Source organism: Physeter macrocephalus, chromosome 5 (genome assembly GCF_002837175.3).
Source record: "Physeter macrocephalus isolate SW-GA chromosome 5, ASM283717v5, whole genome shotgun sequence".
In the NCBI taxonomy this organism is placed as follows: Eukaryota; Metazoa; Chordata; class Mammalia; order Artiodactyla; family Physeteridae; genus Physeter; species Physeter macrocephalus.
Genome location: NC_041218.1, coordinates 17,706,485 through 17,719,882, shown reverse-complemented (window position 1 = coordinate 17,719,882; position 13,398 = coordinate 17,706,485). Strand labels below are relative to the sequence as shown.

At 37.9% G+C, this 13,398-nt stretch overlaps 1 protein-coding gene across 1 annotated transcript in view; it reads right to left on the bottom strand.

Moving 5' to 3' along the window:
• Positions 1-1,119: 1,119 nt before the first annotated feature.
• Positions 1,120-13,398, bottom strand: part of MTPN (myotrophin) — a 67,086-nt gene continuing 54,807 nt past the window's right edge. Inside the window, exon 5 of the mRNA XM_024128595.2 lies at positions 1,120-4,349. Coding sequence (XP_023984363.1) covers positions 4,263-4,349 — 87 coding nt within the window. The 3' untranslated portion in view covers positions 1,120-4,262. The remainder of the gene's footprint in view (positions 4,350-13,398) is intronic.

The following is a 13,398-nucleotide window of genomic DNA, read 5'->3' as shown; positions in this document are numbered from 1 at the left end:
AGCAGAGTTGAAAGCAGCAACTGGTCTCTCAAAGGGCTCTCCTGCTGCAGGACTAGGTAGGCAGAAGCTGACAGGGGCACAGCTAAGTGATTAGAGCCCTGCCAGTGACCCACAATGTGCTCAGCATGAAATAAGGAGATTCATGACATTATCTCCCCAACGTCCTTGCATGCTCCCCTCACTCCTCTTTGGAATTCAAAGGAAGGACTTGGGCAAGGCTCAAGCCTCAGCAATTCAGCTATGGGGACTATGGAAATACTGTCCACGGCAATTGATGGGACATCCTTCAGGGAAAAATCCATAATAACGAAGGGTCGTTCTTACCAGTGTTACATTTTTGGAGCCACTGTTATATCTTAACCCGACTTCTTTTGCCCAGAACGTAGCTTTGAAGCTCATCTTAAGATTTTCTTGGGTGTCCAGAGTTTTGCTGTCTCATGTGTTACAGCTTCCATTTACTCTCTAGAAAGCCACCCTTGATGACATCCTATTTAGAAGCCTTTTGACTATTTCGTTTTCTCTTAATTGTCTCGTACAAATTTGTGTGCATCAGAATCACCTGGAGGCCTTATTACAACACGGATTGCTGAGCTCGGCCCAGGCTGGGCATTTCTATCAAGTTCCCTGGTCATGGTTGTTCATCTAGAGACCACATTTTGAGAATCACTGGTCTTAACAGGAAGAGGAAAAAAAAAAAATCCAACAGTCTGATACACTGTGCTATGTGAAAGTTCTGCGATAGCTTAAATGAGCATATGAAAGGATTAAAGAGGTTTACTGTGACCCTGTTTTCTTTAACACCTATTAAGAGCCTGACACTCTACCATTTCCTAGCTACAGCTTGCTCCTAGTAACCACTCAACATTTATTACAGGCAAACAATTTGTATCAGGAAACGGCAAGAAGAGCAAAACCTCTAGATGAGATAAGTAATATGGTTTATTTCTATTAAATCTTTCCTATGTCCTATTTTCTTTCCACGTATTTTTTTCCGGAAGTGGGATAGAGGGGGAAAATTCAGATTAATTAAAAGTTTGAGTCAAAGCACCGATACAGTTGTAGAGAAGACCGGAGGAGGAAGGCGACAGTAACGGAGCGAGGGAAACGCTGACACTTGGCTGTAGCACAATTCAAGTTTATTCCATTTGTTCTTGCAACACAAAACTTCAACACAGTATTATTTAGCATTCTGATGTACATGAACTAGGATAATATGAGAAACCCAATTGTGTCAAACGCATTACATTGTGGAAAAAATGAACTCAAATATATCAAAATGCACAAAGCACTAGTCTTCCTCCATTACTGCTTAGAAAGATATGATTGTTTTTCCATTTACAAAATAGAATCAGGACAATTTAAATTTTTTAAAATTTTGCATGCAAAACACTGCAGTTACTTATGCAGGAGGGCACTCTCACCAGCTTCTTCTATACACAATCGAGTATACAGTATTGCATGGAAGAAAACAGCAGCTCAGTTGAAGATTTAGGGAAAAAAAATCAAATAGGTACATATAGATTTGAAATCCATTATTTGGGGGAAAGAAATCAATGAATGAAGGGCCTACTTGCCGGCAGCTTCCACTCACTGCACCCACCTACCTCTCCTTCATGCCCCACTGGGTTTAGAAGGTGAGCTGTGAACTACTGCATCGATTCTGGTGCTGTAGCTCAACTGTAAGTCTACAGATACCAGTCTGAAGCTGCAAGGGGGAATCTGTTAGTATACTAATGTAGACAGGTAAACCACCTGTTTTCACTTGATACAGTGCATACGATATGACTGACTTAATACAAAACTACAGAACATGCAAGATTTTTTCTGAGATGTTAAATATTACTTCAGTGGAGAACAAAACTTACTTATTAACCTTTTACTAATGCATGTAGTACCAAAAAGCAGACAAGGTTTTACCTTCCTTTAGTCAAAATATGAACATTAAGTGTTGTGAATTTCTCTGCCAAGTGGTTCAGAAATACATTATAAATAACCTAGTTAAAAAAAAGAAACTGTAAACCATCTTGGTCGGTCTATTCTATGTTTATCTGTTATTTTCTCAAGCAACTGCTTCATAATTATGGGGTTTACAAAATGGCTGAGAAAGAAGAGGGAAGGCCAAGTAGCCTCTACTGCATTACAAGGAACATGAGGATAAACTGTACAAAGAATCACATGGTCTCTAGACCAGGTGACTGTGAAAGCAGACCAGGTTTAGGAATGATAGGACAATGCACTCTCTGCAGCAGCCAATTACAAAAAACACTTTTGAGAGTAAAGGTAAAACTGCGTAGAGAGTAATATCCAAGCCTTTTAAACAGCAGTATGCCAAGAAGTGGAAACAAAGATATCAAAACATCTTGTCACTACGCTGACAGTTACAGTCTGATAGAGTGCCCGCCATCTTCAATGAGGATAGCTCTGTGTTTCAGTTCAGTGATGTTATGAAGTACTGATTACTGACTTTTAATCCAACTCTAATAGGCTGCATTAAGACAGCAGAATTAGCTAAATGTATCAAAGTGTTTAAACCAGCATTCTGTGATTGTTTTCTTGGATGCAGGAAAATTACAGGGTTAGGCTAGTTTTAAGTGAAAAAGCCACAGGATAAAAAAAGGGTTCATGGGGAAAAATACACACACACAAACCCACACACCAACCAACCAACCAGCAAGTGGTCAATAAGACTTGTTGGCCAGGCTGACGGTTCTTGGTGCTAGTTTAACCCTGCTGTAGAATGCTACATTGCCTTAAAAAATCATCATTAATTCTTTGTTATCCACAATCTGAATTCAAGTCCCTCACCCACCCTCCCCCCATTTAAAAATTTGAGGTACATTCAATTATTGCGTGACATGGCTAAGGAAAAACCCTTATATTTTTAGTAAGCTTATATGGATGGCAAGTCAAAGGAATCTTAATATTTTCTATGCAGGACAGCAAATTTAAGGGTATATGTTTTAATTAGCTGTACTGCTCATGAAATAAACATTAGAAAATGCGTCTAAATATTTTCTGCAGGTCCTAAGAACACCATTTTAGGGCACTGTATTTTAAGAACACAGAATACAATTTGAAGTTCTCACATTTTATGCAATGCATAATATAGAAAAGAAAAAAAAATATATTATGCAGGTGGGTTGGCATACATTCAGCAGAAGCCTATCAACACCTCAGGGAAACTTGGTAACACGCATATTTTTAAGGGATGGGGTTAAATTTGTCCAAACAGTAACTCTCACCCCAGTGATAGCTTTGGTGCAATAAGTAATCAGCATCCAAGATGGGTCTGAGAGAGGCATTCCAAAGAATGTTCCTTGATTCTCCAAACATAACTGAGGCCAATCCATTCAAATAGCAAATGCAGAAAATCCATAGGTACTAAGACAACTGTTCTCTCTTTATGATACTAACAGGCTTATGGCTATGATTCTATTTTTAAATCCCCTTTTACTACCAGCAGGAGTTTGAAAGTGTTTTCAATGTTCTATAAATGTCTGAATCTAGAGGAAAAATAAAATATGCATACTGGAATGATTTCTCCTTTAGACTTCCAAAATTTGAGATTTTATAAATAAAACTAGTCAGTTTTATCTAAAGATACATGAAATCCACGTGAAGGGGGAGAGGAAATCCAAAGTTCAGCCGCCCAGCAGTTTAGGAGTGTGCCCCTCCTCGCCTTAACTGAGCTTTCACATAAAGCTGGAAGTCACCGAGGGAAGATTTGGTCACCAACCACAGGCAGCGCTCTTAACTATGCCGGGAGATCCCCACTAGAGTGAATCTTAAGGCAGAAGGCTAGAGCTAATTGCTTATCTCAGCACCCTAAGTTACGTCACAGCAGCCACTACTGCTTGCACAGATGGGGCTACCAAATGTATAGTTGGCCTTCGTATAGTCAGACCCTCGACACAATCTAATTAATAAATTAGCTAGGGAGCTGAAAAGGTCAAACGTTAATGGTATATTTTGTCTTTGCTCTCCCACGGGTATAAGCTGTGTTGTTTTTTTTTTTTTACTGGAAATGGAAAAGAGGCTGACCTGATCAGGAATCCTAGTAAAAGCCTGATCTTGTTTTTCTCCTCTCCTCCCAAACGTTGTTTTTTTCTGGTAGTCTGATTTGTTATGAATTTCTCTCTCCCCTCACCCCTCTAGAAGTATTTTAGCTGAAGAAGCTGGCAGATAGAGAGTGACAGACAGACAGGCAGCAGTGTGAGGCCACAGGAGAGTCATTCTTCCAGAGCTGTCAGCCCATCCGTCCATCACTGAAGAAGGGCTTTGATTGCCTGGTTGTCAGTGGCTTCAAAGGCAGTCAGTCCATCTGGACCTTTCACAGTCTTATCAGCACCCTGGAAAAGAGGAAAGAGCCTTTATCATTAAACGAGGCCCACAACCAAGAGAAGAGAATGAAAGCCAGGTCGCTTGGCAAAGGCAAAACTCCTTTACTACCCGAGTCCATTCTATTGAAGGAAAAGCCCCGAACAGCTGGCAAGGTTAGAGATTAAGCTGTAAAAACACCAGATTCTTTTTCAGGCACTAGAAATGTAAACTAGAAACACAACTTGCCAATAACATAGGCAATGACTGACTTTTATTTATACTATCATATATTTACTCAATTAAGCTTTAAAAAAGAGATCCCTATGTAGTAGAAAACAGGGAGGGTTGGGAAGGAAATCACTTTTGCTAAAGGAAGTATTACTGCGACAAAATTATCTTCTTTTTCTTTGCAACACTTTTTGGAGAGTGCATAAGTAATACACACATATTTGTAAAATCTAGAACTTACAAACCTTTTATTTTAGACAAATTCCTAAAGAACATGTACAATATTGGTCATTATACTTACAAAAACTCAGCAGTAAATGGCTGGGCTGTGGGCTGGGAGAGGAGGGTCCCTGCTACACTCTAGGGAAATTCTCTCCAGCTTGCTCTCAATGCTTTCGTGCAGAGTGCTGTCATGGAACATTTTACTTGCAACATGGCACTTCAGTTTCGAGAATGTGTATGCATACCTTTGTGTCTACTGTTTTTATCTGTCTTCCCTTATTAGAGTAAAAACTCAATGGGAGTAGAAATCGTGTTCATATTATCCCTTATTGTGTCCCCAGTATCTAAAAAAGTACCTAGTGCATGGTGGGTGAATTTGCTCCCAAACCAAGTCTGAACCTCTCTAACTTCCACAGATAGCAACACTCCACCATGGGAAGGTTCTCTGCTAGCTCCAGCCCAACCTGTATTTATTCACCAAATAACCTCTTGTGTCCTGTCCTCCTCCCATTGCCAAGCCTCACTCATTCTTCTGTTCGTGAGGCCTACGGAATTGTCTAAACTTGGCATACATGGTCCTGTAGAGACAAACTCTAGTCAAATTCACCAGTCTCTTTTCCCATTAATCTTTAAATGCTCTAATCCTCTGGAATGTCACCATTCCTCAGTGTACCAGGTGTCATGACTTTATACTTGTTGGAATATGGAATGCATTACCCCCTTTCTGCTGGCAAATCCATTCACTCATTCAACAAATCTTTACTGAATGTTTGATGCATAGACACTGTGTGTAAGAGGCTGGAGAATCAAAGAAAAACAAGATAGAGCCTGCCAGTTTGGCTGGTGTGAGAGACAGACAAATCAACCAGTATGACGCAGTGGGATGAGAACAATAGCGTTATGCACAGTGATGAGTGGTCTGTAAACCATAATGGGATGTGGTAGGAGAGTGTAAGAAAGTCCTTCTGGATGAGGTAATGCTTGAGCTGAGCCTTGAGTAAGTACAAGTTGATTAGGTAAACCAGGAAGGAGATGACAGACATTCTAGCAAGTGTTAAATTATCACAAAGTCCTCCTCAATATGACTATGAAAGTCTATTTTCTCTTTTTCTAATTGAATTTAACTGCATTATGGAACACATGGAACTTACAGTTAAGTGAGAGAGAAATCTGTGAGTGAGAACTTCAGTGTGGTGAGTACTCCAACACAGGTTAAGTGACAGTAATTGGGACCACTGTATCCAAAACAAATTTTAAAATTTATTTTTTATTGAATTACAATGTTGTGTTAATTACTGCTGTACAGCAAAAGTGACTCAGTTATACCCATATACAGTATATATTCTTTTTCATTATGGTTTATCACAGGATATTGACTATAGTTCCCTGTGCTCTACAGTAGGACTTTTTTGTTCACCCATTCTATACATAATAGTTTACATCTGCTGATCCTACATTCCCACTCCTACCCTCTCCCGCTGCACCCCCACCCCGCCCCAGGGCAACCACCAGTCTATTCTCTAAGTCCCTAAGTCCCTGATTCTGTTTCATAGATAGGTTCATTTGTATTATATTTTAGATTCCACATATAAATCATATGGTATTTGTCCTTCTCTATCATACTAAGTGAAGTAAGAAAATCTCTAGGTCCATCCATGTTGCTGCAAATGGCATTATTTCGTTCTTTTTTTATGGCCGAGTAGTATTCCATTGTATATAGGTACCACATCTTCTTTATTCATTCATCTGTTGATGGACGTTTAGGTTGTTTCCATGTCTTGGCTATTGTGAACAGTGCTGCTATGAGCATACAGGTGGCATGCATCTTTTTGAATTATAGTTTTGTCTGGATATATGCCCAGGAGTGGGACTGCTGGATCATATGGTAATTCTGCTGATCCTACATTCCCACTCCTACCCTCTCCCGCTGCACCCCCACCCCGCCCCAGGGCAACCACCAGTCTATTCTCTAAGTCCCTAAGTCCCTGATTCTGTTTCATAGATAGGTTCATTTGTATTATATTTTAGATTCCACATATAAATCATATGGTATTTGTCCTTCTCTATCATACTAAGTGAAGTAAGAAAATCTCTAGGTCCATCCATGTTGCTGCAAATGGCATTATTTCGTTCTTTTTTTATGGCCGAGTAGTATTCCATTGTATATAGGTACCACATCTTCTTTATTCATTCATCTGTTGATGGACGTTTAGGTTGTTTCCATGTCTTGGCTATTGTGAACAGTGCTGCTATGAGCATACAGGTGGCATGCATCTTTTTGAATTATAGTTTTGTCTGGATATATGCCCAGGAGTGGGACTGCTGGATCATATGGTAATTCTATTTTTAGCAAACCAAATTATTTCTTATTCAATATTGATAACTGTTTTTATGACTAGCATTGTAAACTAATTCTGCATTAACAAAAAGTTAAATATCATAGTGAATATCTGTTGCTTTTTAGCTGCCAGACTTCACTTCCCTTCTTTTGATAACAGCATCCTAATTTCATTCTGGGGAATCATCTGTCCCCATTGTGTGGACTCCTAGAACTGTAACTTAAGGTGCCATGTAGTTTCCTTGCCAGGCATCAAAGCAGGACACTCACTTTTGGATTCTGAATCTTGATTAGAGAGAACAAAAGAAAGACAACAAGAAGTCAGAGTTCATTTATTTCTGTGTTATCACCCAGAAGAGACAGTTGAGAAGTTCCTGCTATCTAGAGTCTTACAGCCAGCATAGCTCTGGCCTCTTCTGAGCCTGGTCCTCCAGCTTTCCTATTGATTCTATGACTAGTCCAACATCTTCAAAAATTCCTTTTCTACTTGTTAGAGTCAATATCTGCTATTTGCAACCCCCAAAATCTGATAAAAGTATTAAATTTTATATAAATCTTTTTTTTCTAATTGTAATACAAACTAATCACAGAACTCAGAATACACACCAAAAAAATCCCTGTAAAACTCATAATTCTATAAGCCAAATACAACTAATGTTAACATTTTAGTGTTTCTATCTATATTCTCTTGTCCTAAATATGTATGTGTATGTATCTCTTTTAAAAATAAATGAGTAACCGTAAGAGAAGTAGAGAGACTCTGTATCGGACAAATAAACTTTAAGATAAAGAAATATTACTAGAGACAAAGAGGAACATTTCATAATAATAAAAGGCTTAATATTCAAAATTTAAAAATAAAGCCAAGAAAAGAATTCCATTGATAATAGCATCAAAAAGAATAAAACGTTAGGAATAAATTTAATGAACTCAAACCAGTTCTTCTAAAAAAAGATAAACCAATTTTGTCAACGTGGAAAAGGATATTAAGAGAAAATGATTTTTTGATACTTGATGCAGTTATTGAAGAACTTAAATATATTTGGCCTCACCCCTTTCCTGAGGAAACCATTTTCAGTAGTTATTAGTTCTAGTGATTATTTCCATGGCTCTAAGTAGTATACTCATGCCACTATTTGAGTTATTAACTTCAGAGATTACCTTCTGACTCCCTGCTGCATGGATGCTGCTCTAGCAGGGAGCACATCCCTTTCCCACATCCTCCCAATGTCTTACACTTCAAATAGCAGTTTCTGTTTCTTTGTAAATTTTTTTGTATTTAAAACCTGTTTCTTGTTCCATCAATTTTGACAGTATCTTATTCCTCTACTTTACAAGATACTTTCTCTACCTTCCCATTACTCCCTCTACCTCTTAAATTGCCAGCTTTTCTATTTTGTCAAGATTAACTTTTATATTCGGTTCTGTAAAAACTGTTTTGTTTATTGGTTGATTTTTTCCCCCTATAGTCACCATACTGTACATTATATCCCCAGGACTTACTTATCTTATAAATGGAAGTTTCTACCTTTTGACCACCTTTACCCATTCCTCGCCCCCCCATCTGTTTTCTGTTACCTGTGAATTTTGAGACTCTTCATGTAAGTGAGATAATACAGTATTTGTCTTTCTCTGATTTATCTCACTTAGCATAATGCCCTCAAGGTGATCCATGTTGTTGCAAATGGCAGGATTTTCTTCTTTTTTTCATAGCTGAATAATAATCCATTGCATTATGTGTGCATATGTGTGTGTGTGTATATACACACCCACCCCATTTTCTTTATCCATGCATCTGTTGATAGACACTTATTTTCCTGTCTTGGCTACAGTAAATAATGCTGCAATGAACACAGTAAATAATGCTGCAATGAACACAAGGTGTAGATATCTTTTTGAGTTAGGATTTTTGTTTCCTTCAGATAAACCCCCAGAAGTAAAATTGCTGGATCACATGGCAGTCCTATTTTTAATTTCTTGAGGAACCTCCATACTGTCTTCCACAGAGACTGCACCAATTTACATCCCCGCCAATAGTGCACAAGGGTTCCCTTTATTCCACATCCTTGCCAACACTTATTATTTCTTATATCTTTGACAGCAGCCATTCTAATAGGTAAGAGGTGACAATTCATTGTGGTTTTGATTTGTATTTGCCTGATGATTAGTGATGCTGAGGAACCTTTTTATGTATCTGTTGGCCATCTGTATATCTTCTTTGTATAAATAAATGTCTATTCAGATCCTCTGCTCATTTTAAAATCAGATTTTTTTCTACTGAGTTTTTTTTTCTATTGAGTTATATGAATTCATTGTATATTTTGGGTATTATCCCCTTATCGGATACATGATTTGCAAATATTTTTCTCCCGTTCTGTAGGTGGCCTTTTCATTTTGTTGCTGGTTTCCTTTGCCTTTAGTGTCAAATTCAAAAACTCATCACCAAGACAAATGTCAAAGAGCTTACTATGTTTTTTTCTAAGAGTTCCATGGTTTCAGGTCTTATTTTAAAGTCTTTAATTCATTTTGAGTCGATTTTTGTGTATGGTGTAAGATAGTGGTCCAGTTTCATTCTCTTGCATGTGCCTGTCCACTTTTCTCAACACTATTTCCCTGTTATATATTCTTGGCTGCTTTGTGGTAAATTAATTGACTCTGTGTGTGTGTGTATGGGTTTATTTCTGGATTCTCTATTCTGTTCCATTGATCTATGTACCTGTTTTCATGTCAATACTATACTGTTTTAATTCCTACATATCTGTAATATCATTTGGAATCAGAAAATGTGATGCTGCTAGCTTTGTTCTCTTTTCTCAGGATTCCTTTGGCTATTCAGGATCTGCTGTGGTTCCATAAAAATTTTAGCATTGTTTAATCTGGTTCCGTGAAAAATGCCATTGGAATTTTGATGGAAACTGCATTAAAGCTTGCTTTGGGCAGTATGGACATTTTAACAATATTAATTCTGCCAATCCATGAGCACAGAATATCTTTCCATTTATTAGTGTCTTCTTTAATATATTTCATCAATGTCGTACGGTTGTCAGCATAAGCGTCTTTTGCCTCCTTGGTTAAATTTCTTTCTAGGTATTTTATTCTTTTTGACGCAATTTTAAGTAGAATTTTTAAAAATTCTCTTCTAATTTGTTATTAGTGTATAGAAACACAACTGATTTTTGTATATTGATTTTGTATCTTGCAAGTTTACTGAATTAGTTGAACAGTTCTAACAGTTTTTTAGTGGAGTCGTGAGGGTTTTCTATATGGAGTATCCTGTCATCTGCAAACAGAGAACATTTTACTTCTTCCCTTCCAACTTGGATGCCTTTTATTTCTTTTCTTGCCTAACTGCTCTGGCTGGGGACTTCCAGTACTATGTTAGAGGAAAAACTTTCAGTATTTCACTGTTGATTATGATGTATAACTTGTGGCCATAATATGGCCTTCACTATGCTGAGGCATGTTCCCTCTACACCCACTTTGTTGAGTGTTTTTATTATGAATGAACGTTAAATTATGTCAAATGCTTTTTCTGCATCTACTGAGATGATCATATGATTTTTATCCTTCATTTTGTTATTGTGGTGTTCACACTGATTGATCGATCTGCAGATGCTGAATCATCCTTGTGTCCCCAGAATAAATTCCAGTTGATCATGGAGTATGATCCTTTTAATGTATTGCTGAACTTGATTTGCTAACATTTTGTTGAGGACTTTTGCATCTACGTTCATCAGGGATATTGGTCTGCAATTTTCTTGTGGCATCCTTGTCTGGTTTTGGTATAGGGGTAATTCTGGCCTTGTAAAATGAGCTTGGAAGTGGTCCCATCTGTACTGATGTTTTCAGGAAGACTTTGAGAAGGATTGGTATTAATTCTTCATTAAATGTTTGGTAGAACTCACCAGTAAAGTGATCTGGTCCTGGATATTGATAGATTTTTACAGTTAAAATATATAAACAATGCTTTGTTTTCAGGAAGACTTTGAGAAGGATTGGTATTAATTCTTCATTAAATGTTTGGTAGAACTCACCAGTAAAGTGATCTGGTCCTGGATATTGATATTTTACAGTTAAAATATATAAACAATGCTTAAATTACTTCTGGGTAAACACTGCTTACTGTGGCACCTAGCAGACAACTATGATCAGTTTTATTTCTATTGTTCCAACATCAAAACCCTGTGCAACTCTCCCAAGTGATAGAATCGGGAGATCCACACCCAAGTTTTCCCCAGTCCTGTTCATTCATTTACAAATAACAACTTTTGACCCTATTTGTTACAGTTTGGCTAAATTGCTATAACAGAGAGGCTAAAACACAATGTATTGAACTAAGTTAATTTATTTCTCTCTCATAAAACAGTCTACTGCTAAGTGTGCTCACCTCCACATGTGCTTCCAGCCTGCTGGATGTGGGGGTGAAAGTCCCCAGCGAGTGGCTTCACATTTTAGGTGATGATCTAGAAGTGGCACACATCATTTGTGCATATCCCACCAGCCCAAACTTAGACACAAAGTCATATCCACTGCAAGGCAAACTGAGATACAAGGACTAGCTAGGCTGCGATGTATGCACCCAGTTAAAACCTGGGGTTCCCCTTCTAAAAGAAAGAGTAAAAAATGGACACGGAAGGCAATTTACAGCCTAATCTATGCTGTCCTGAAAATGCTTTAGAATATTATCTCCAAGTTCTGTCTAGCCTGCCTCTCCTTCCTGCACCCACTACTTCCACTCCACCCTCCTCCCCTTTACTTTCTCTCTGCTTTGTTTAAATGCTGGATTCTCCATGCTTCTGGTCTTTGGCACTCTTCACCACTTGCTCAATATGCTTTTTGCCTGATCTCATCCATGTTATGAAAATTTAAGTTCCAACCTTTATACTCATTTTGAACATCTACCCTGATCTTTAAACCCATATATATATATAAACATACATACATGCCACTGAGACTTATCTGCTTTAAGTCCTAGAAATACCGCAAACTCTATATGATTCCTAAAGTGAATCCATGATCTTTTCCTACAAACTTGTTTCTTTTTCTGGAGTATTCACTATCATGGTAAGAACCACCTTCCAGGAACTGTGGAGACACTATGCAGTTCTTCTTGTTTACTTCACATGTTAGCAGTCACCAAATCTTTAGACCATAATGTTCCTAACATTTTCCACCTGTCCTGCTACCACTACTTTCTTAGTTCAAGATTTTCATATGAAAATTCTAATGCAAGCTAGCCTCATCCACCAGAGGGCAGAGAGCAGAAGCAAGAAGAACTACAATCCTGCAGCCTGTGGAACAAAACCACATTAACAGGAAGACAGACAAAATGAAAAGGCAGAGGACTATGTACCAGATGAAGGAAAAAGATAAAACCCCAGAAAAACAACTAAAAGAAGTGGAGATAGATAAGCAACCTTCCAGAAAAAGAATTCAGAATAATGGTAGTGAATATGATCCAGGACCTTGGAAAAAGAATGGAGGCAAAGATTGAGAAGATGCAAGAAATGTTTAACAAAGACCTAGAAGAATTAAAGAACAAACGAACAGAGATGAACAATACAATAACTGAAATGAAAAATACACTAGAAGGAATCAATAGCAGAATAACTGAGGCAGAAGAACTGATAAGTGACCTGGAGGACAGAATGGTGGAATTCACTGCCACGGAACAGAATAAAGAAAAAAGAATGAAAAGAAATGAAGACAGCCTAAGAGACCTATGGGACAACATTAATTAAACGCAACAACATTCGCATTATAGGGGTCCCAGAAAGAGAAGAAAGAGAGAAAGGACCAGAGAAAATAGCTGAAGAGATTACAGTTGAAAACTTCCTTAACATGGGAAAGGAAATAGCCACCCAAGTCCAGAAAGCACAGAGTCCCAGTCAGGATAAACCCAAGGAGAAACACACTGAGACACAGAGTAATCAAATTGACGAAAATTAAAGACAAAGAAAAATTATTAAAAGCAACAGGGGAAAACAACAAATAACATACAAGGGAATTCCCATAAGGTTAACAGCTGATTTCTCAGCAGAAACTCTACAAGCCAGAAGGGAATGGCATGATACACGTAAAGTGATGAAAGGGAAGAACCTACAACCAAGATTACTCTACCCAGCAAGGATCTAATTCAGATTCAATGGAGAAATCAAAAGCTTTACAGACAAGCAAAAGCTAAGAGAATTCAGCACCACCAAACCAGCTCTACAACAAATGCTAAAGGAACTTCTCTAAGTGGGAAACACAAGAGAAGGACCTACAAAAACAAACCCAAAACAATTAAG